Source organism: Lissotriton vulgaris, chromosome 9, assembly GCF_964263255.1.
Source record: "Lissotriton vulgaris chromosome 9, aLisVul1.2, whole genome shotgun sequence".
NCBI classification, from domain to species: Eukaryota; Metazoa; Chordata; class Amphibia; order Caudata; family Salamandridae; genus Lissotriton; species Lissotriton vulgaris.
The window spans coordinates 333,825,790-333,849,948 of record NC_141697.1 but is presented as its reverse complement, the minus strand read 5'-3'; the positions used below and the strand labels follow the sequence as shown (position 1 = coordinate 333,849,948).

The 24,159-nt window shown below is 44.4% G+C and overlaps 1 protein-coding gene across 4 annotated transcripts in view; it reads right to left on the bottom strand.

The window, feature by feature from the left end:
• TTC7B (tetratricopeptide repeat domain 7B) overlaps positions 1-24,159 on the bottom strand; it is a 1,385,350-nt gene that overhangs the window by 745,769 nt on the left and 615,422 nt on the right. For all 4 annotated transcript variants that reach the window (XM_086937670.1, XM_086937667.1, XM_086937668.1 and 1 more), the window contains exon 15: positions 9,735-9,895. In XM_086937670.1, the coding sequence (XP_086793796.1) occupies positions 9,735-9,895 (161 nt within the window). The remainder of the gene's footprint in view (positions 1-9,734; positions 9,896-24,159) is intronic.

Sequence of the window (24,159 nt, the reverse complement as noted above, 5' to 3'; positions counted from 1 at the left end):
CGGTACACCTGCTACAGATCAGACGGGCGATGAGGGACCATTACATGTGTTTCCCTGATGAGCCGGAAGTGTTAAAGGCGCTTCAGTTGATAAGAGTCGCCCCTCTAGAAAGAAGCTCCTCCCCAAATTATACAGGGCAGTGCAGGTGGAGACTGTTCGCAGAGTGGACAATAGTATGGAACGCTGGAATGCGGTGCTAGATCCCCCGAATAATGACGCAGTATGGGAACAAATCTGTATGCTCACAGGGCGATTGACGTCCAATAGCAACTTAAGGATTATACATTTGAAGTTCCTTCATCAGGTATACCACACCCCTCATAAGTTGCACAAGCTTGGGCTAAGGGGCTCGGACTGTTGTAGGAGGTGTGGTCAGAGCGGGGCTGACTTTCTCCATCTTGCACTGCAGTGCTGGCCGGTATATCACTACTGGGAAGGGATTGTCACTCTACTACACACCATGACTGGTCAGGTGATTAACTGCACACCACTAGAGTGTTTCCTGAGCTATGTGCCTAGATTGAAGGTGGCAGTGGGCAGATTTGTAAGGGTGGCATTGGTGCTGGCAAAGAGGCGGGTGCTGTTCACATGGAATAGTCGACTGTGCCCGAAAGTGGATATGTGGCTCAAAGACATGGTATACTGCCGGGAGCAACTAGAACTGTACGCCGAGGAGCTACCGGTGCCCTCAAGGCCTACGGACATTTGGGCCCCTCTGGGAGAATATCTAGTAGCTCAGTGTGAACAGGGCGATGAGTAATTATTGCGGGCGGGATCCACCTGGTCCTCTATTGTACTCGGACATTGGATGAAAATGGTAAGGCGGGACTAATATGTAGACGTGTGTTAAATATTGATCTCAAGGGACTACCTGATTGTTATTCTTATTTCTCCTTTTGATGTGTCCTATCACTGGATATGGTTCTGATGCTCTCCTTTTTCTCTTTTCTTGTGTTTGGCAGTATGACATTGTATTGTACTATTGGATGCTGTATATGCTACGTGCTATTGAAACACTTAATACATAAAAATAAATAAATAAAACATTACAAAGAGCAGAAGGGGCAGGTGGGGGTGGGGGTGTGGGTGATACCAGTCCCAGAAAATAGGGTTTTGGCAACCATCCTCTGTTAAAAAGCAATTAATCATAGTTTCGGAATTGGACGTCTAAGGGCAACACCTGTAAAAATATGTATGTATGTAATGCAACTGGTGCTCATGTAAAGTGCTCCAATACCTTCAGGCAACTACTGTTCTATGACTTTGCATTTTGGATTGGCGTGAGTCGTCTGTAGAAAAGGGCCTGACTGTTCACACTTTTCGAAATAACTACATAGATGGTCATATCGCCACAGTTGTTTTTACTAAACATAGATTTGAAGAGTCTAACTTGATTATTTTTATTTATTGAATCATGTGACCAAGTGGTGCAGGGGAGTAATTACCAAAGTAACTCAATTGTTTTGTTGGTTGCGCTCAGGTCTCACAAAGTACACCAGTAATAGTAAGCTGGCATTAGGCAGCTTCCCAAGATGCTTCAAGACCACAAACAACAAGCAGGAGAGAGAAGGTAGCAGCTGGTGCCTGAGGATAGGGAGAGAACGTGGACGTGAGTATGTTCCTGAGCCTAAAAAAGCAAAACTGAAAAAAGAGCACTCACAAAGTGAGAAATAGCATGAACAGTAAGAGCACATGTAACACGGTCAGTCCTCATGGGAGGTTACATATGTAGAAAAGGAGGGACTACTTAGCATATTAACCAAATAAAAGCAGTCATTTACAAAGGACAGTAAAAGGAGCTGATAAGATAGACGGGTGGTGCTTAAAGCCCATATTCTAGATACAGCATGTCTTGAAAGAGACAGCACATGCATTGCCTGCCAAGGAGAGACCTAAAATTGTAATAATGCTGTGGACTAGCAATCGCCTACATTAATTTTTAAAGGTGGGAAAAGTGACGTAAGGCAGTTAATCTCATCTGCTGGAGATATTTTGCAGCCTGTGTATACATTTGCATGTGTGCTCTTTAGCCTGTGTACATGGTTAGTGTGCACGTTTTGGTTTTTTGGGAAATATTTTGGAGTATATGCTAGTAGTGTGTGTTGTGACATGGCTTGCTCTAGGAGCCAATCCTGGAAAATGTGTGCAGAGTGGAATTACTCTTGGTCACATTCCAGTCTATCAATTTATGCTCACTGTGTCAGTACAGAGACCACCCATATGCATATCTGCCTTGGTACATCTCTAAAATAAGCAGTCAATTTTGAACTACTGACCACAGACCCTCTCAATGAGAGTCAAAATTTTAAGTCGAGCCTATCAAATAGCACAGCTGTCCGGCTGAGATAGACCCTTAGTGGGCTTACCAAGAATATATAGGAGCTTGCAGCCTGACTATTCATTAGCATCAATCATCATCTGTTTTAGGAGGAGCATTTAGAAAAGTATAGAACCCGCCACCTGCGGCAAGTGACTCCAAAGGTCCCATGTATGTTTGACAGTAGGGTCGGTACTGATGGATTTATAATTGTAATTATACAACCCCACACGGATACTCACCGACTACACTTATACGTGAACAGTGGCAGCTTAATGTGGTCTAACTTATGCAATACGAAGAGAAGATACATTTAAACGCCGCTTTTTCACTTACCGTAACAACCGGACAGGGCAATTCTAGAACGCCTATACTATGTTACAACCTTTATGGTTTAACAGACCTTCTTTATGACTGATTCGTGAGAACAATGATGTAGTTACACCAGCCCACATGGGACACCGACTATGGACTAGTTTGATAAACAGTTAATTTATGACAACATATAACCACAGTGTGACTGACTTGACTCCCAATATCTAAAGGGTAACACGTTGACATTGACATGTAATACTCTGCTCAATTTTGATTATAGATTACCAGCCTCACAGTATATTGTAGAGTCCTATACCCAGGAATGGGACAACTCGAGGTAAGACATGACCTTCTCTTTCACTCTAATCCGACTATTAGGAGTAGCTTTTATGTCTGTTGAGATACTAAAGCTTGTGTATCTTTCCAGATTAATTTTATGACTTACTCAAAAAATGTTTCTTGCATAAAATACATACCAGCCATAGACACTTGGAACTGAGCGAGTATTCGATTGATACACAAACACATATTATTATGAACATAATAATATCCCTGGACACCTACCATACACAAAACTAGGGAAAAATTCTAACTATAGCACATGGTTATGTTGGGTGATTTTCTACCATGACACCTGGTGACAAATAAGACATCACCTCACTCTCATATTTTAAAAATAGAAATTATTAAAAGATTAAAAGCTATTGCACATTACTCACGCTCCGGCTAATTAGAGCATATCAAATATCTGCCCACCCTACTGCCAAACACACATGGGACCTTCGGGTTCGATAATTTTCTAGATGCTCCCCCTAAAGCAGATTATTGCTTTGTTTTAGATTTATAGACCTGATGAAGTGTGCTGTGACTCTGACAGCCAGAGATGACATGTGTTGGCAAAGGGCATATGTGGGAACGAGGAAATAAAGAACTATTGAAACCACGACCTCAACTTTTGTATTTTCTGTGTGTCCGGAGAACTTTGTTGTTGATTTTCTGGACCTCTCCAGTTGAGGAAGAACAGGCGGCTCTTCCTCCTCCTGAGCACCAGAAGACATTTTGACACTAAACAAAAAAGATTTATAATTTTTACTTGATTTGCGACACTGTGGTAGTGTGCGCCCACTATTAGAGCCACTTTACCGCTTTTATCTTATAAGATCTACTGATAACATTCTTATCTTCAGAAGACTACTCAAGAGTTGTCTCTTCCCCACATAACGACCATACTCAAGCATAAATGTACAACATATTTCGGTGTATATATGCATTTATTTGGATTATATGTATGTATCTAAATATGTGTATTCCTTTATATATATGTGTATAATAATTATGTTTATAAATATAGAGATATTAGTTAGGTCTACCTAACAAATGTACATATTACCTACGGTTATACTATTCTATGTTTAACTTGTATATAGGTCACTGCATAAATAAGTACATTTTCATCATAACTATTTGTCTACAGTTGCTTCACTATTGAATTATTAAAAGGAAAATAACTAAAAACTATTTATAAAAACAAATACATTATCTTAAAGCACAGCAACACTTTAAAGTCTGAGTTTATTAAATACAACTTAAATCTAGACATATTACCTTCCTTACACCTATATGCCTTCCATGCACTTATATATCTTTATATTTATTACTTTATCCGAATTCTGTATTTCCAATGCACTACCCTATATCTCACCACATAACTCTCTCAATACATCCTCTACATTTATTCCTTCCATGTACTTATGTATCTTTATATTTATTACTTTACTCCTAATTCAGCATCTCCAGTGCACTACCCTATATCTTACCCTACGCCTCTCTCAATATATCCTCTACTTCCACTTTGACTCATCCCAAACCCCATTCTACTACGAGCCCCAAAATAACCCTTTCTACACTCTTTCCTCTTCTACTGCTACTTTCATCATCTCAAACCTCTTTTACTATTCAGATCTCCCAAACAGCCTTTCTAAATCCTTCCGTGATGTATCCCTCCTAGACTCATCCGATACCTCATCTTTCTCCCTAATCCACTTCTAGAGACTCTACTCCTCTCCATCGCTCCTATACTTATCCCAAACCTCCTCCTACTGCTATGATCTCCAAATAAACATTTTGTAGTACCCTCTTCTATCCCTCCAATATCCTTTTTAATCCAACCAACAGACTCACATGTCCACCGCTCACATTAATTTAATATTTCCCTATACTAATCTTTTTGGGTTCCGGAGTAGCCTGCTACTTGCCAAAAAGCGCGTTGGCGCCTCGTCAGAGGGAGTAACCCCTATTTGAATGCAATTACTCGTCCTCTTGTGTGGCCCAAAAATTGCTTTGTTGGTGGAGAGGTGTGGTGCAGCGTCCAGGGCAGCTGCCTTCGGAGCACAGGGTTCATGGTTCGTTCCCCGGCACCGGCTCAGCTCAGCACCATGTGACTCTGGGCAGTAACTCACTTAATTTCCTGTAAGGGTGAGTAGTTCGTACTTTTCAAATAAGGATTTACATTTTCTTTGTTGGGTGCCAGTCCCTCACATACATGCGGTTCCTGTCCCTTTCACAATGCCCCCTACGGGTGCACTGAGCTAGGGTCCCTCGCTCATTACTAGGCACACCCTGCCCCTCGTGCCATATTGTTAAGAAAATATCTATACCCATTCAGCGTTAATAAAAAACATTTCGTACGGTATTTTATGTTCGGGGGAAATGCTGTGCAGTACGCGTTGTCTACAAAACATTGGGATATCATGGCATACTATTTTAAACCGTAGTGGGGGCTCGGGCAAGCATGTTGGGAAGATTTGCTGCCCTCCACTCGTTTCCCATGCTGCGCCGAGAGCCGCGCCATATGCCTCTCCGTTTTCTGCTGGCTGCTGAACATTAAAATAACATGTCTTCGCTCCTCAAATATCCCCGCAGCTGGCCTCGGCTTCTGCTGCCTTAAAAGCCTGTCAGTTCGCATCTCCGGGAACAGTCGTTAGCTCGCGCGGTCATATTAGCTGTTATTGTTGATAACGGACGCAGAGCTTTCACTCCAAACCAGCGCTGAACTCCGGTCACACGCTTTGCTCGTCTGGCGATACCGTAATATGATTCTCGGGTTGGGACGAGAAAAACAGAGGCAAAAAAATCAGCTTTATAAATATTTGATTTAGCAAGAGAACTCAAGTGCACCAGGTGGTAATTTATTGATGGGTGCGGACGGGCTATAATAAATATAAATGTATGTGTAGCTCGGGGCGATAAAAAATATCAACCTGCTGAACTATTTTTTTTTTTTGAGGAGCGAAAAAAGGGGGTTTAAATAACAGCCGGGGGTGGGCTGATTTAGGGTAGGGAGAGCCTTTACAAGCATGGCTGGGCCCAGGTACCCCGAGTGGCTCTTTTTATGTCCTCACCCGTTCGTTCTGAAAGGTTAACAGCGGCCTTCTTTGCTCGACTATGAGCCTCGTATTATCACAGTGCCAGCGAGGGGGTGTTTTATCTGCCTCTACTATGACACTCTCTCTGTCTGACAGCCCGGTGACTGCCTCTGCTCGAGAGAACCGCGGCGCGCATTGCCCTGGGGATGGAATGTTTTGCCGAAAGCAGTGGTGACTGTGCGTGGGTGCCGGCAGTTGTAGTGGGGGACGGGGTGGGGCAGAGGGAGAATGGCAGGCCTGTACCATTGATGGGGATGAATGACTAACAAGTTAGTGAGAAAGATTCGTGTGGAGGACGTTTTGGTTTGTTTTTAAGTCGGGCGTTAGCCAAGACCTTCAATGTTACTAAAAGTATATGTATGTAATATACCTATAGAGAGGTTCTCAGCCAGCTTCCTTCATCCGTTGGTCTGTTGTTGTCATTCCCACTTTGCTTCCGCACACTACAGGATGCAGCATGGGGCATTGCCTCATCCCACCTTAGCCACTGACTACTCTCAATGTGAGTGAAATATCTGTTGTTACAATGGGTCGTGTGCATTTACCATGGATTTTTATAACATAATGTCGTTTACAAACCTTTATATGTGGCAGTAACTGATCTTACCATCAAAAGAGTGACGAAATGCACACCATTATTCAAGAAATGTTATTCCAAAGTTAACACATTACTTGAACTTTCCGCATGCTGTCTGAAACTTGTGGTCTGCCTAAAAAAAAACACGCTTGCAAATGCATCAAAAGGATAGCAACAAGGAACTATGGGCCCAGGTTGAATACAAGATCCTAGGGATGATCAAAAATAATGAATTGACTATCTATTGTGGTAAGGATAACCTACGTTTTCAAAAGCAGGCCCCATCAATAAATCATTTAGCACATAGTCAGTAGATAAGTCATCGCTCCGAGCACAGTTATAGAACGAAAATAGTTTGCACTTTATTTTTTTTATTTTTATTTTTGTTTAGATTTTACATTATATGTATTATATATGGGTTAATTAGAGCACAGAGTCACTTTATTGGATATTTGCAAGCATAGCCACTTGCAAGAGACTTATAAATAGACCAAAATATAAAGTGGTACATGTACTGGCGCAGGAATCCATCCATAGGAATCAGATGCAACATAACAGCTTAGATTAATACTATGTCACTTTAAGATAGCCAATTCAGGGCATAATCCAGGTGCAATATAGGGTTAGCATAAGATAGTTATCATCATACCGACTCCTCTTTTATTAATATATTTATTGTCCTTCTCGTTTGAGAGGTTCACAAGGTCTCCATGAAAAATGTTTCTATAGAGATGTAACAAACTATATTGAGAAATAACACCTTATCATTGATTGAAGGTTTGTGGAGCAATGTATACCTGCCCATACAGGGATAAATCAACAACATTGTGATTATATAAATACGCTTTTAAACATATATGTTTTTCTCTTAATATATAGGATTTCTAGAAAATGAAGTGTACTAATATCACTCTATGATTTTATAACCTTAGTCAATAGGAAACAAGAAAGGCATTCCTTAAAACAAGAATCAATTTGTCAAAATGGCTGCACCAGTAATACACTTAAGAGACTAAATAACAACAAAAGTCCTTTGTTTTTGGCCATTATATCCACGCCACCGAAAAGAGATTGTTTTGAATAAATGGTTGCTTGACAGAGAAGACTATGACATTTACAAAGGCTGGTAAGGCGGAAAATCGTTATGTCAGTTCTATGGTGGTTTTTTAATAAATTATTTTGGAATAAGACACCCGAGTGCACAATGATTCCTTTCGGAGGTTGTTAGAATTGAGTGCAGAATTGCCTCTGTGAGTGGCAGTACCCGTCGCACTAGAGAGCGGTGTCCATTATATAAATGCAATTACAATACTGTGCAAAATATCTATATATAGAAATACATAGATATATATATCTGTACAGATATAGCGATGAAAATACACTGGAATAGGTAGAACTGAGCAGAGCTGGTGGAGACTCCCTAACATGACATGCAGCAGAAATTCTTAAGGACTGGATCTTCTCACAGGAGTGTTCCAAAGTTTGGTGCAACCTGATTGGTTGGAACGTAAGTTTAATCTCTTCTTAAAAAAACTACTAGAATATGCTACTAAACTGAAGGGCTAGGGCCTTTCTAGTCTATGGCTAGCATTACTCTGCTTTTCTAAGGTCCCGTGGGACTCCCAACTCAACGACGGGGAATGATTCAAGCATGTAAATCTATGAAAGATCCAATACAGGAGTAAACAATATAATGCACTGGCCTTAACATTGAACAAAATGTTATAGCTGTCATTACAGGACTCGGTCCCAGTGTGCTCAATTTCAAGACAAAAGGCCAAAACGGACAGTGTGAGTGCATCCTTTTCCTCTGGCACATGTGGAGGGGGCACAGGGACACCCAGTAAATAAAACAAAAAAACAAATGCAGCATCACAGGACTCAGAAGCACCCCCCCAGTATTAAAAATCAGAACAAAACATGATGGGAGCATGGGTGTGGACCACTCAGAGGGGTTAGACTCCGCGGACACCTGAATTGCACATGGCAGAATGCTGTGCCCAATGATGGCTAGGAGCTCCGAGGGGTTGGGAGGAGTGTCTGACCATAGGCCAGGCGCTACAGCCAAAGGTCATGCATTTCAAGGGTTGTCTCTCCTGGGGGACGCGCGCTGGGCTTAGCCACATACTAGGCCCTGCAGCTAAACCCTTCTGGTCACGATTAAAGACCATGAAACTTGCCTTTAGAAAACTGATTGAAAATTCATTTTTCACCTACCTCATCCATGCTCTTGATACCCTGCAATGAAGCCAACGGAATCACTAACGTTAGTAAAATGGGTGTTCACTGATTGAGCATAATGGATCCATCACTTAACCGTATATCTCAATTATACGGTAATTTTAGAATCGCTTGGAAAAATTGTAAGTAAGAGAGGATCCAACATAGTAGATTATATTTCTGGAATACTGTCTTCAACAGGAGACATTTTCAGAAAATCCTGTGAACATGTGACCTTCAGTAAACAAATAATCTGAATGAATTAGTACCCACAAAATTGTAGAATAAATGAACGATGTAATGTATAATCATATTCAATTGTTTAAGTGTTCCAAAGGTAAAGTGGCTGCGTGTTTATGCACTGGAAGAAATGCCACTCCATAAAGGTCAAAATGATTCTGCAATGTTGCTTTTTAGCGAATCGCCACAAGCAGGTACACTGTGCAATATCCGCTGAAAAAGGAAATTCAGATATTGGCTGTGTTACAGGAGCCTATCCTGAAGTTTAGTGTGGAAAGAACAAGGGTGAGGTGGAATGACCAAAGTATGGAAGACCAGGCCGCAGTTTCTCACAAAGGCATGAAATGCAGAGAGAGTAGAAACAAGAAGCACCCTTTGATGAATTCTCCTTTTACAACTCAAGTTCATTATCTAGTCTATCATTCCCATTCCTAATGCAACATGTACAACAAAAAGAGACACTGATTAGAGAGTCTTTCAAAAGAAAATCAAAGCTAGAACAACATTAAACAAAGTATGTTTTTCTCCTCTAGTTTTTACCATGCATGTTCACACCTCTAACTATATATAGCATATAACTCATGGAAAATAAAAAATAATACAACTTGCATATCGTGTAGTTATACGGAGTATTACTTACATAAAGTTCTCTGGATATTCGCTCAGAGCCATGTCAATAATGTTCAGAGCATCGTGGTAGTGCTTCTGTGCAGAGAGTAAGAGGGCAAGTAGATGCAAAGAGTTTGAATCATCACCTTGTAGCTGTAGAGATTGACGCACATAGCCCAACGCTTCTGGAATCTGGTTGGATTCAAATGGGATGTATCAAATAAATACTAACTAATAAATGCAGGTTAAGGAGCACCAGACATAAAATGGAGCACATTAAGCTTTAGGAACTCTACAATCAGTCAATACCAAAATAAAATAAAATAATCTCTGAACGAATTCAGTTAGGTCAAGTATCATTCATGAGTGTTTTGAATAACTTGCTGAATTCATAAATAGAAAACATTTCAATGCCTCACAAAACCTTTCTTATGTTCTTGTATTATGTACAAACTTTTAACATTCATAGTTACAAGTGGACAGTACTCCTTCCATGGAATCTCATTCAATTGTCTTAACAGATATTTTGTATCCCTAACGTAGGATGATAACGTTGCCACCATAAGTGACAAATATATAGTGCTATAAACATTTGATATATGTTCTGTATTCAACAGAATCCTGTATATGATCAGTCGCCATGTTGGTATCCTCATCACCTTATGGATTTTATGTAAAAAGAACATGATTGAGGTGATGTGTCATCACATTTAAATAGCCAAACTCCTCATCACTTATTAATCCCTGACCATAATAAGCTTACAGCTTGTGTGCTGTTGTTTCCGGGAAAACTTCAACCTCCCTTGTTCTACTATCTAATAGCGAGTAGAATCAGTAAATTGTCTTCTAGCATCTTTTCCATAGTCTACAGAGTTCATCATAACAATATTACCCCCTTTGTCATCTTGTTGGATTAAAACGAATGTATCAGATTTGAGGTTGTTTAATGTAACACTGATGTCTTAATTCATTTTAAAATTCTCTAATCAAAAGAACAATTTCTCTTTAGATTATCTTTGTACCATTATAGCAGTAGAAGGAGATGCAATTTCCTGCAGTCGGGCTTAAGGCTGAAGACATTTTGTACACTTCCACGTCTGACCACATTGATATTTTCTTCAGTGGGATAATTGCGGGAGTATAAAAAGGACTTCAAAATGGCACTACAAGGCCTCTCTTCCCCACCCCTCTCTTCCGTCAGCACAGTCAAGGACCTAGGTGTCAAGATGGATGGCATTCTGTCTATCAAAGCGCAAATCCAGTTAGACGCAGGATCCTGTTTTGGCCTCCTGCGGATGCTCAGAAAATGTCTTCCTCTTTTACCTCTTGAACACAGGAAGACCGTTGTCCAAGCCCTTATTGTTTCCAGACTGGACTATGTCAATGTCCTAAACTTAGGCCTCCCGGAATACCTACTAAGTACAGAATGCGGCCGCTCGGGTGGTCCTCCTGCTTAAACCCAGAACCCAGATCTCACCTCACCTGAAAGACTTGCACTGGCTACCCTTTAGGAAAATAATTTGCTTCAAGGCCTTGGTTGTGACCTTTAAGGCACTGCAGGGTACTGGCGCACATTACCTCGGAAAGAGAGTCACACAGTATGCCCCCCACAGAACCTTGAGGTCATCACCATTGTATTTGGCGGCTATCATCAAGATATGCTGCACCCGCATAGGAGGTCGCTCTTTCAAAGTGCAGTTCGCACACGCCGGGAACCTCCTTCCTGTGACAATCAGACAGTTGACGGACAATCTCACCTTCAGGAAGATGCTTAAAATTTGGCTCTTCCGACATTCACCCTAAGTTTTCCCCCGCCAATTTGGGACAGCAGCAGACTAGTTTTGAGATTCTCAAGCGCCGGGACACTCTTTCGGAGTAGCTGCGCGCTTTATAAATACTCTTCATTCATTCATATGAATGAAGTAACGATTGTTGGTCACCATTACATTAGACATTGTGAGTTAAAGACAAACTTTGAGAACTGAAACCATGTACTTCTACTTAAGAGTATTTTCATTGCACAGAAATAGCATTTATGCCACAATTTGGTGTTTAAACTTTAGATAAATGTCTTGGAGGAGAATGTAGGATTTATTAAATAAGGATACTGACTACATGCAAGTGTAAGATTCTGTTCAGATGACTTTAAGGTAGGAAAAATCAATTCATTGAAATGTATTAGTGCTCTAAGATACAGAGCACGACGGATTCTGCACAAATACAGAACTACGCGCAGGAATAGGGGACCTTGGTGTGTAGGGACTGAGTCTTCCTACCACCTTAGTACCCACAAGACCATGACTGACTAGCTATAGTGTCTCACTTGCTCTCCTACTCACTCACAGAGAAACAAATGATTAGACATCACAGAACACAATACTACCAGATCGCCTAGGAATCCCGGTAAAAAGACACAGCCTTTCGCTCACACTCTTGTACTTGTCCACAATAAGATCTGACAGAGACATGAAACAGTTTAAAATATTTATTTTAACTAACATGCCTTAACATGCAGAATACGCACCACAACAAGCAGGAAAATGCATAGTACAAATACAGTCAGCATAGTAGCTAGTCCATATATCATGAAGGGAGATGTCATCATAAAAAGACAATGGAGAAGAGATGATAGTGCATAAGCTCCCTCCCCTTGCTAAGAAGAAGTATTAATATATAATAGAAGATCGCTGGCTTTGTCAGAAGATTGCATACCTTAGCCTATAGATGGTAGATCTACATCATAGGTGCTGTCTCGCTCTTCTCCCTGGAAAGGTCCCTCTCCAAGTGTGTGTTACCTATTCGTGTATCCCACCTAAAAAACAAATTATGTAGTCCAAACACCAGCTGCATTGGTATATTTTGTCTAAGGACTAAGAACAAAATAACCAGGGGCATTGATGTTCGACCTTGCACACAATGTTCAGTCAAAATCCCAGGAACATGTAGAGAGTGAACTCAGCAATGAGTTCTCATGTGAAAGCAGTCATAGAAATTATAGCAAAAAATAGAGAATTATTGCAAAAAATAAAGACTAGTAGTAACATGTGCAAAGCAGCAATCAAGCTGCAGCGTCCTCATGCTAACTTAGTGAAAAAGACAATGTCCCTATTGCCCACGTGACACCCTCCCCTTCGCCAGGTCGTTAGCCATACACTAAGACAAAAATCAGAGGCAAGCAAAGGCAACGCGTCTCAGTAGTATTCCAATAAAGATAATTATGAAGCCCCCCCAAAAATTATTATTACAAGGTTTTATTTTTCAATCAGGTTCTCAAAAATGCCATCCATTCATAGTTATTCATCGGAGATAGAAATGTTACGGGAAAAGCCTAATGCCATGAACTCCAGAATGTTGTCTGTCCCTTCCATTGTAAAGGTATGCCATCCAGTTTAGTAGATCAAACAAGCACACATGCTCCTGATATCCAGAGGCCGTTAGGAGCGTCTCAAGGCAACCTGCGTTAACTTCATTGAAACACTGATCTATCAGGCGCGGCACACGAGCACAGGTACTTAAGTCTGACGTTGGTCCAAGTAGAGGATCACACACCGAACGCCTAACCATGGCACATTCCTGGTCATGGGCCTTTAACGGACCCAGTAACAGATCATAATCCAGGGCAGCGTGTGTGATATTGGAGAGGCAGACATCCAGGGCCCATTGAAAAGGGCATCGGAACACAGACTGCACGCAGGTGAAGTATGCACGATGGAAGGTCAGCCAATAGTGGATGCCAAAAGACTTCATGGGCATCGAGTCAAAAAGCTGCAGCAATCGATCAAATTACAGGTGCAATTGGACCAAGTTTGGCAGCTTCACTGATCGAGCATCCATTGTGAAGCAATAATAAGAGAACAAGCACGTCGCAAATACACAGGAGCACCAGGGGAAACCCGCTGAAGGCGCTGGAAAAAATAGAATGGATAAAGGCTGGCATTACTCCAAAATTAGTTTGAAAGGATGAAACAAGGCCGGATCCCACAAGTTTAAAAAAGTGGGCAAAGCCCTCTGTATCGGACGCATTAAACATTGGGTGTATCAATTCTCAAAAATGGAGTGGGAGATTTGTGTTCAGCAGTGAGTGCATCTCACTTGGAGTTCTTGCCCCCTGCAATTCGAAGGTCTCTCGAGCTGATGTGAGAGACATTTCTTGTTGAAACAATAGCGCTTTGAGTCTGCTTAGCTTGTTAAAATCGTTTTTCAAAGTTGGAATGGAAGGCCAAAGAGAACTATCTACAATCCCATGCGGGGGTGGAAACGGGACATTGCTGCAACATGTAGCTCGTTGGGAAACTGTTATTATATACGGGATGCCAGCCCGTAAGCCGCAGCAGTCATGGCTATTCAACATAAGATAACTTCCGTTAGAAAGCAAAGTTAGTCCAGGAATAATAGCTGGGACAGGGGTACCTTTTATAAAACAAGCCAGATTAGGTGCTGACACGTTACAGGCGCTGTGCAGTTTAACTTGTTTACAGACTAGGGAATATCCTACTGTAGAATCGCAACCCTCCCCTGTAATGAAAACTTCCTTATCTGCGCATTGCCATCTAAAGCGGAGTGGGTAACAACCATAATTCATGAATATAATTACTGCCCAGGGGCTCATATCTACCAACTGGATAATGTTTCGCACGGGCTGTAAACTGAAAGAGTGAGATAGGCAGTGAAATAGCCCCATGGATTAACCACACAGCTGAAACTTTTCTACTTGTTCAATATGTAACAATGTATATGTTTCATCCTTCATTGACATCAATTTCTGTTTATCAGTCAAATTAAATGGCAAAAATAGTGCAGAAGCATTCATATAATCCCATTTTTGAGCGTTTCTAAGGTCCATGCAAATTGCATCAAAGAACGTAACTGATTTTGACCATGATACAAAACAGACACTTCATGTTGAACAATGTCAATGACTGATGATACAATATTATCAAAAGTGTATATACGAGAAGACAGTGTATTAATGGTATTATCAACAGCAAGAACTTTTTCTAAATTAGCTTGGTCAATTTGGCGCAGGCGGACCGCCGCTTGCATCTGCGATACCTTCCAGAATTTATTATAGGCTGCATAAACAAAACGTTTTGTTCGAAGGGACTTTGGACCCAAAAGAAAATCAGCCAGATCAATGTCACCTTACAATAGAGAAAGGCGTTGTTTCACAGATGACAGTGTGGAATGTTCCAACCATTGCTGACACAATTTACCCATTGAGTATGTGGTAACTGTATGGGAATCTGGGAAATGTGGATCAGGTCTACTTTAGGTAAACCCCTTTGTAGTATTCAGAAAGGGTAATTGACATGCGTTGGAGCTGGTTGGCCACAATAAACAACCCAAGGGGTCAATAGTGGAAGAATTGAGTGTGCCATTTTGAAACATGGCAGCTAAGCCTTCAATTGTTTAGTTGGTAAGTGTTTGCCATGTTTCAAAAGGTGCCAATAATGGAATGGAGTGAATATTTCGATTTTTGGCCGTGGCTAAACCAAAACAAGTAGTCTGGTGTACCTTCTCATTTAAAAATATGACCTGAGACGGTATTAGACATGCGTGATGCAATGATTTTATGCCCTGCACTTGCCAATTCGTGGTACCCCAAATGGATTTCAAATCAATTGTGTCATTCCAATACTCATAACCTTTCATGGACAAATCATTTATGAAGGACAAGGAGTAAACTAATTTAGTGTGGGTCAGCATAAATTTAGTGCAGTTGGGTATCTTCAGTTTACAAAAATAGGAGTGAGGGTCAAAAAGATTGTAACCAGTAAAATACATGAATTTACTCAGTTGGGTCTTTGAACTACTCTGCAACGGTGTTGGGTAATGCTCCCATTGGGTAAAATTAAAAAATGGTCTAAGAGTTTTGGTCTTTTGTAAAAAATGATGACGATAATGTTGATAACAGAACATATCGGCATAGTTTGCAGAATGTAAATACAAAGCTTCAGTGTCAAACGCTGTATAATATTTCAAGTCAGAGAACAATGAATGAACAGCATGAATATCTCAGTCATCAGAATGTATATCAGGCAAAACCACATCTCCTAATGAAACATGGAAAATGTATGGAATGTTCAAAAGTTCCGTTGGGGCATGGCTATCGTATGGTACTTTATCACAAACAATGCCAGGTAGAATTTGTGCCATAGGCGGAGTAGGGAATATTCTGCCCTATCTAGGTCTAGACAGTTTAGGAGGAGCTGCTTCTTTTCTAGTTCTCTCCTTTACCTTGGAGCACATCTGTACTTATGGTGAGTCTCTAGTTCTCGGACCTCCTACTCTATGTTCTGTCGTATTTCCCGGCATCTTCTATTGACGGCGGATGATACAGCTATAAATTCCCTCTTGTTACCAATTTCAGTGTCTCCCAAATCGCAGCCAAGAATGTGTCCTCCCTATCACTGTGCTGTAAATATTCTACTATTTTTGCGCGTATCTCCTTCACCGTATTCGGGGATTGCAGCAGGCCTTCTCTTGGCGCCATCTCATTAATTTATTTTGGGTGTCATCTGGTTGAATAGTGACTGTGATTAGTGCATGATCCGACAGGGTTCTTGGTTCTATAGTTGCCTCCCTCACCCTAGGAAGAAGCGCTGTGGAGGCCAGGAAGGGGTCTAGGTGCACATAAGATTTGTGTACAGCCGAGTAGGGTGTGTAGTCTTGTGTCTCTGAATGTTGTTGACGCCCGACATCATGCAATCCATTTTCATCGAACCACCGTCTACCCTCCGATGAGAGCACCCCTATTTATGTAAATCTCTGGCCAGAGCGAACCCTGGTATTGTCCATCACTAAATTAAAATCACCTCCCACCAGAATCCCTGCATCAGGAGATGCCAATCCTTCTACAAGGGTCCTAACAATGAAGGGTTCCTGTTGTGTGTTTGGGTTATAGATGTTGATTTAAATGGAGTGAGTGGAACCCCACAAAATTCTACGTGCGAGCACCCGTACCTTCACCTAATAGAGTTGTAATTACTCTGCTCTCGAATTTTGCTCCAAAAAGAATAGCTACTCTGTTCTTTTTAGCAGCACTAGAGGACTAATATTGGTGTGGGAATCGGCGAGTGCGCATGCACGCTGTGTCTCTAGATAAGAGGGGGGTCTCTTGCAGTATGCAAATATCACCGCCAGAGTTCTGGCTGATAGTTTTACTGGGTGATTGAGGGCCCGTACATTAAGGCTTATAATCTTAAGGGCTTTACCCATGGGACATAACCGTTGTCAAGTGGAGCTGTAGGATATGCGCACAATAGAGTGGGTACGGTGGGGTGGCTGAAGGTGTGTATCACTGCTTACGAATATCTAACGACCCAATAACTGGTGCAGGCTACACAAAATAATATAATCCCCAAACTTATTAACAATATAATATCTCCCATCAATCAGGATGGAAAAAAAACTATAAACCCTTGAGACAAAAGTTTGTCTGAGTAGAACGGTTTGAATAGGCGAGAGCCCAAGGTAGTTCTTCAAAGGGAAGTGAGGGCAATCTCCAACTGCGCCTCATATCTGTGCTCATTATGCGCCCCTTGACCTTTCTGCTGGAGGATGGCTGGACTAGGCCAGTGGTCAATGAGGAAATAACTGCCTTCCGTTCTTTGACTATAGTTGCTGTGTCCGGTTTGTGGAAAGAGAAGGGTTTCCCTACTTTTTGCCAGCGGGGCTGGGTGTTTCTCGACCCTTCCAGTGACTTGCATTGCACCTCCGGGGACATGGGTTTCGCAGTCCCCAGAACTTCCCTGGCCTCTTGAAGTGAACGTAGCTGTCGGATCTTACACTTGTAGCGGAAGATGATCCGAAAAGGGTGTCCCCATGAGTATGCTATTCCTTTCTCTTTCAGGTGCGATGTGATAGCTCAAAATTCTCATTGTTTGAACAGGGTGGTAGCCGACAGATCTTGGAAAGATGTTGGAGAGTGGTGGCGGAATTGTATCAGGTGTGTGTCTCTCGCCTTTCTGATGATCAGCTCCTTCAACTGAAAGTCTTGCACGCACACCAAAATGTCTGCTGGAGGTGCCTTGCCACTTCGCGGCAAACCCACCCGGTGTGCTCGGTCAGTCTGAATATCGGCTGTGTGGTCGTCGCCCAACACCTGTTGAAAGAGGGCCAGTACAAAGGCCCTAATGTCCTCTCCCTCTGCGTCTGACTGGACTCCCCTGATACGTACATTACTGCGGGCGGTTGCGATTTTCCAAGTCTTCTGCAGGGCCTTGTAGCTCAATATGCTGCTCCTTAAGCCGGATAGTTTCTTGTTGCATCATTTCCAGCTTCTCGTCCCTTCCTGTTTCATTTTCTTCTAGAGTCGCTACCCGGACGCCTACTTCCTTCAAATCGCGCTTTAGTTCTTTTAGGTGAGCTGAAGGTTGCCCTTTCAGTTCTTGTAGATCTTCACGCAGAGATATGAATAGCGCGGCCATGAAGGCTTTCGTGGCTGGGGCATCGGCTCCCTCCTGTCCTACCTGCAGTCCCTCCTCGTCATATTCCCAGTGGCTCCATGCGAGGACTGTTTCAGCAGCATCTCCTTTACAGTGCGTTATTTTTTCAGCCGGGCACTCGCCATCTGCCCTGCTTCAGTTCTGTCTATGCGTTGTGGTTCCTGACTCGCCGTGTCACATGCGCCGTTGATCCCCTATCCCGTGCCCGGTCTGAGCTGGCCTGGTGTGGGGGAAGTCTCTGAGTGCGTGTTGGGACGGTGGTTTTTCAGGCTCCAGTCCTCCCGAGGAGTCCTCATCCTCGGCTCCACTCCATCAGCGTGGGACGATTCCTGGTGGCCGACCACACTAGGAGCAGCACCAACACCCACCGACCATGCACACAACCTGGGTTTCATCCTCGACTCAACACTCCCCATGACCAGGCAGGTCAACGCCGTCTCGTCCACCTGCTTCAACACCCTCCGCATGATCTACAGGTGGATCCCCACCAAAACAAGAAGAACGGACAGCCAGGCCCTCGTCAGCAGCAGGCTAGACTACGGCAACACCCTCTACACAGGAGCTTCTGCAAAACTCCTGAAACGACTACAGCGCATACAAAACACCTCTGCACGCTTGATCCTCGACATCCCTCGCTGCAGCCACATCAAACCCTACCCTAAAGACCTGCACTGACTTCCTGTCAACAAGAGGATCACCTTCAAGCACCTCACCCATGCACACAAAGCACTCCACAACACCGGACCGACATACCTCAACAGCCGACTCACCTCTACACCCGTAACCTCCAGCTCCGCTCTGCCGACCTCGCCCTCGCTATCGTACCCCGAATCCGAAGAGCGAACACTGGTAGCAGATCATTCTCCCACCTCGCCGCCAAAAACCTGGAACACCCTCCCCATCCTCCTACGGCAGACCCAGGACCTTCTCAACTTCAGGAGGCTACTAAAGACTTGGCTTTTTGAGCAGTAGCAGCACCCATCCCTTCAGCGCCTTGAGACCCTCACGGGTGAATAGTGTGCTTTACAAATGCTATGATTGATTGATTGATTGTCACAGATCAGGTACCCGTGGGAATGCTGCCTTCACTCATCAGCACTTGGCTCATAAAGTGCTTGCGGGAGGGCTCACTGACGTTTTGGGCCCTGTTCTCTTCTAGAGGGGAGGCCGGAGCCGTGTCGCCAGGCGGGCCCTGTATTCAGATTACTTCCTGTGATCCTGCGTGTCAGTGTTATCTGATGGGGCCTCTACAGCGGGCTTCGTCCTCCGCTAGCAGGGGTGTCTCCTATCAATGGCAACAGGACTGAGTTATGTTGATGCGCCGCCGGCCCCAGTCATTCCTATGCGTTGCTATTCCGCATACAGGGGCCCATACTCCTCCCCCGCCTCCCTACGCATTTTACAGCACTTGTGGGGCCTCGCACGGGGACCCGGGCCTCAGGGATATCCCCCATGCACCACACTCACCATCTACACACTCATTTCTCTCATGAGGCTGGCGCTGTTGGTGCAGTCGTGCACAATCTGGAGCCACGTAGCTTGCAGCTTTGTCATCGTCGCTTTTTGGGAGCTCCTGCTCCCCTGTGTGGCAAGGCTGGTGACAGGGCTCCTTCGCCCGTGCTCCTCAGTTAATCCAGGTCAACTTCGGCTACAACGGGGAGCTCTTCCACTCGCTCCCTGGTCTCCTGCACAGCAGGTGGTCACACACAGCCCAGAGCTGCGCGGTTCACAGCTCCAGCGCTCTCAGCCCTGGGAGCCCCGGCTCTCGCCCGCAGCATGGCCGGCTTCAGGATCCGACTGCCTGGGCCTGTCTCCTCAGTCGCTCCGTTCGGGGATGGCCTCCGCTTCTCTTGCCCCCACTTCGGCCGACATCCGCACCACAAGAGTGGCTGCAGTGCAGGGGAGTCAAAAGCTGCTCTCATCAGCCGCCACAGCCTCCGCCTACCCTCCGAACCTGGTAGGCCGCCGTCAACTCTTATCGTCTGGGGTCCGCCATCCAGTCCCCCGGGGCTCTCCGCTCCCCTAGAGGCTCCAACTGTGCTCCGGAACCTAGTCCACGCCCTTCTGACCAGTGGCTACGTTGTAGAGAGGGCTATATTAATGCGATTGTTCGGTGGAACCGTAGAGACCGTGAAACACGTCTTTTACGGTCCCCATCTTGGCTATGCCCCCAGGATTGGCTATTTTAATCGCAATCAGGGTCAGACTGGGACTGAAAATAGGCCTGGGCACCAAAATAAAAGTGGCCTCTGTAAGTGCGACAGGTGGACGATTACCCAGTGCTTGTGCGCGACAACAATGAAAGCACAGGAGCCAGGAGGTGCCTTTTAATAAGTTCAACACTAACAGTGTGGGGCATGGCTCTTCCCTTTTTATTTCCTCGCCCTTGACCTCCAAAGTTGGGTCAGGGAATGCGTGCATGTCACGACATTGTGCGTGTTCTTGTGCGGTATTACATTCTTCCAAAACCTTCAACGCAGAACAAACAACCGAAATCATTGAAAGTTCTATTCATCAAGAGTCTGAGTTGTGGCAAGTACCGCCATAGGCGGTGCTCGAACCAGTCACATAGTCCTCGAGTTTCTTGGACCTTGTGATGGCGGGTCTCAAATAGTAAGGATGACCCCAATTAGTCGGGGCATGGCAGGAGGTTCAGGTATCTCTGATGACCTACCTACGTCAGGGCTGAGGGGCATCGCTGATTGTGGTGATGGAATAGACCTGGGGGTACCTTTAGTCTGACAAAGATCCTGGCCATCTTCTTCTTCTTCTTCTTCTTCTTGTGGTGTCTGTTTCGTTTGCTTGTTCTGCCCAGTTGTGCATTGGGACTGCTAACTGGATACCTTTGAGTATTGCAAACTACCCTAATACTCAGCAACAATGGAAGCAATGTAGAATGAAGGCGCCAGGATACCTATAAGGTGAAAGATACGCTTGAAAAATATAAATAATAACTGGTGAAGGCGGACGCATTTCTCTAAACAAATTCGAAGTTGTTCTTGGCTGTTACCATGCTACCCATTACTCTTTCTGAACTAAGACTTGGAGGGACTATGATTCAAAAGGGGACATCGGTACCGGACTTGGAACTAGTCCCCCACCTCAATCTTGGACTCTTTGGCTCTGCTGGCTTGGTTGGCTTTGTTTTTATTCTGCATTCTCCTCCGATGCATTGCTACAGCGTCCACATGTTTCGAGAGTCCAGCCCGCAGCATGGGGAATGTTATCCCGTACCGCTCTCCCAAACAGAACATCTACCCGTACTCTTTGCTTTGTGCTGTGCGAAGTGCATCTGTACACTCCCAGAGTCTTGTAAATGGCCTCTTCTACATCGGTTTGCTGCTCGCACGCAATCCAGATAATCCTATTGAACTTGCGTATCAGTCTCTCAACCTCGCAGTTGGCTTTGGGGAAGTGTGGCGTGATCTTTCTGTGGGTGATTGTGAGGTACCGTAGGTATTGCTTGAACTCCTGGCCAAAAAAGGGCGTACATTGTCGCTCAAGAGTGTTCGGGATTCCAAATGTCGCAAATATCTTGTCACGGCACCTCTTGGTGGGCTTTAACGTGGCCAGTTGAAGTATATCTAGTATGGGAAATTTCGAGAAGGCATCTGAGAAAAACAGCATGTGGCGTCCATTGGGCAAAGCACTGAAATCTATACTGATGACAAACCAAGGGCCATCACTAGGGAAATCTGTAGCGGCCGGAGGTTGTCGATCTGGCAGCTTGCTGACTTAACAGCAGTGGCACTTGGTGAGCATGTCGTCAATCTTGGCTTTTAGTGCAGGGAACCAGAATTTTCGCCGCAGACGGGCCTTCGTCTTTGTGGCACCTTTGGGACCTGTATGTGGTAGGCCAAAATGGAGGATGCCGGCGGAGTGGTGCTAAACTTATGGCAGATATTCCAGAAAGAGGAGAGGTCATGCTGGGTGATGTCTTCATATTTTGTATTGTCTCTGAGAAAGTCCGTCCACTTCCTGAATTCAACTGCATCCCAGGCCTTATGGAAACACAGGTATGAGGTGGTGGCATTGGTGATGTCCTGTAAAGAAAGAGTCTTGTGGCACTCTAGCTATGCGACCCAGTGGATGTTATCATCCACATCAGACTGGGGGCTGGAATAGCTGCCACTGGCAGGTGGGGGTGTTGTGTCGTGAGAGACAGTCGGTGGGATTGTCACAGCCACAGCTTGGTTTGTATCCCACTGATATCTGATATTTTTGAAGCAGCAGGAGCTACTTCTCCCTGTAGATTTGTGGATGGGGTGCAGTGCCTGAAAAGATGGGCATCAATGGTGTATGGTATGTGAAGACTTGGAAGGGAAGTCCACAGAAATGAAGATGAAAATGGTGACCGCACTACTTGATAGCAAGAGCCTAATTTTCAATTTGGGCATAGTTTTTCTGTGTGCGTGAGGGATTTTCTGGCAAACGCAATGGGTTCCCAACAGTCATTTCCTGCATGATGCATGAGGATGGCTCAAGGCTGATGGGGCTGGTGTTGATAACCAGTTCAGAGTCTTTTGCAGGGTCAAAATAGGCCATCACGGTGTCGCAGTGAAGTCCCTTTCTCACTGCTCCATCAGGATTCAAGCAAGCCGGGCCGAAGACGGCTGAAATGCCAGAAACCGGTCCCCGGAAGCTTGTTTCCTTTCTGGTGAAGAATTGGCTTGGTAGTTTAGTCTGCCCTGTACCCATGATGCACTGGGCCAGGGACAGACTGATTTGCATATAGCCAGGTTCTGAGCTGGGATGGGGCAGTGAGATAAATAACGGTGATGGATCAAGCCCTGATCTTTGGACTGGGTAAGAGTGGTCTGCTCAATTCAGACACTCTGTTCATCACCACCCCCTTTTCTGAATCGATTTTGGCCACTATAGGTGTGGCAGGGTATACTCAGACATGAGTCCCTTTCTCACTGCTCCATCAGGATTCAAGCAAGCCGGGCCGAAGACGGCTGAAATGCCAGAAACCGGTCCCCGGAAGCTTGTTTCCTTTCTGGTGAAGAATTGGCTTGGTAGTTTAGTCTGCCCTGTACCCATGATGCACTGGGCCAGGGACAGACTGATTTGCATATAGCCAGGTTCTGAGCTGGGATGGGGCAGTGAGATAAATAACGGTGATGGATCAAGCCCTGATCTTTGGACTGGGTAAGAGTGGTCTGCTCAATTCAGACACTCTGTTCATCACCACCCCCTTTTCTGAATCGATTTTGGCCACTATAGGTGTGGCAGGGTATACTCAGACATGAGTCCCTTTCTCACTGCTCCATCAGGATTCAAGCAAGCCGGGCCGAAGACGGCTGAAATGCCAGAAACCGGTCCCCGGAAGCTTGTTTCCTTTCTGGTGAAGAATTGGCTTGGTAGTTTAGTCTGCCCTGTACCCATGATGCACTGGGCCAGGGACAGACTGATTTGCATATAGCCAGGTTCTGAGCTGGGATGGGGCAGTGAGATAAATAACGGTGATGGATCAAGCCCTGATCTTTGGACTGGGTAAGAGTGGTCTGCTCAATTCAGACACTCTGTTCATCACCACCCCCTTTTCTGAATCGATTTTGGCCACTATAGGTGTGGCAGGGTATACTCAGACATGAGTCCCTTTCTCACTGCTCCATCAGGATTCAAGCAAGCCGGGCCGAAGACGGCTGAAATGCCAGAAACCGGTCCCCGGAAGCTTGTTTCCTTTCTGGTGAAGAATTGGCTTGGTAGTTTAGTCTGCCCTGTACCCATGATGCACTGGGCCAGGGACAGACTGATTTGCATATAGCCAGGTTCTGAGCTGGGATGGGGCAGTGAGATAAATAACGGTGATGGATCAAGCCCTGATCTTTGGACTGGGTAAGAGTGGTCTGCTCAATTCAGACACTCTGTTCATCACCACCCCCTTTTCTGAATCGATTTTGGCCACTATAGGTGTGGCAGGGTATACTCAGACATGAGTCCCTTTCTCACTGCTCCATCAGGATTCAAGCAAGCCGGGCCGAAGACGGCTGAAATGCCAGAAAC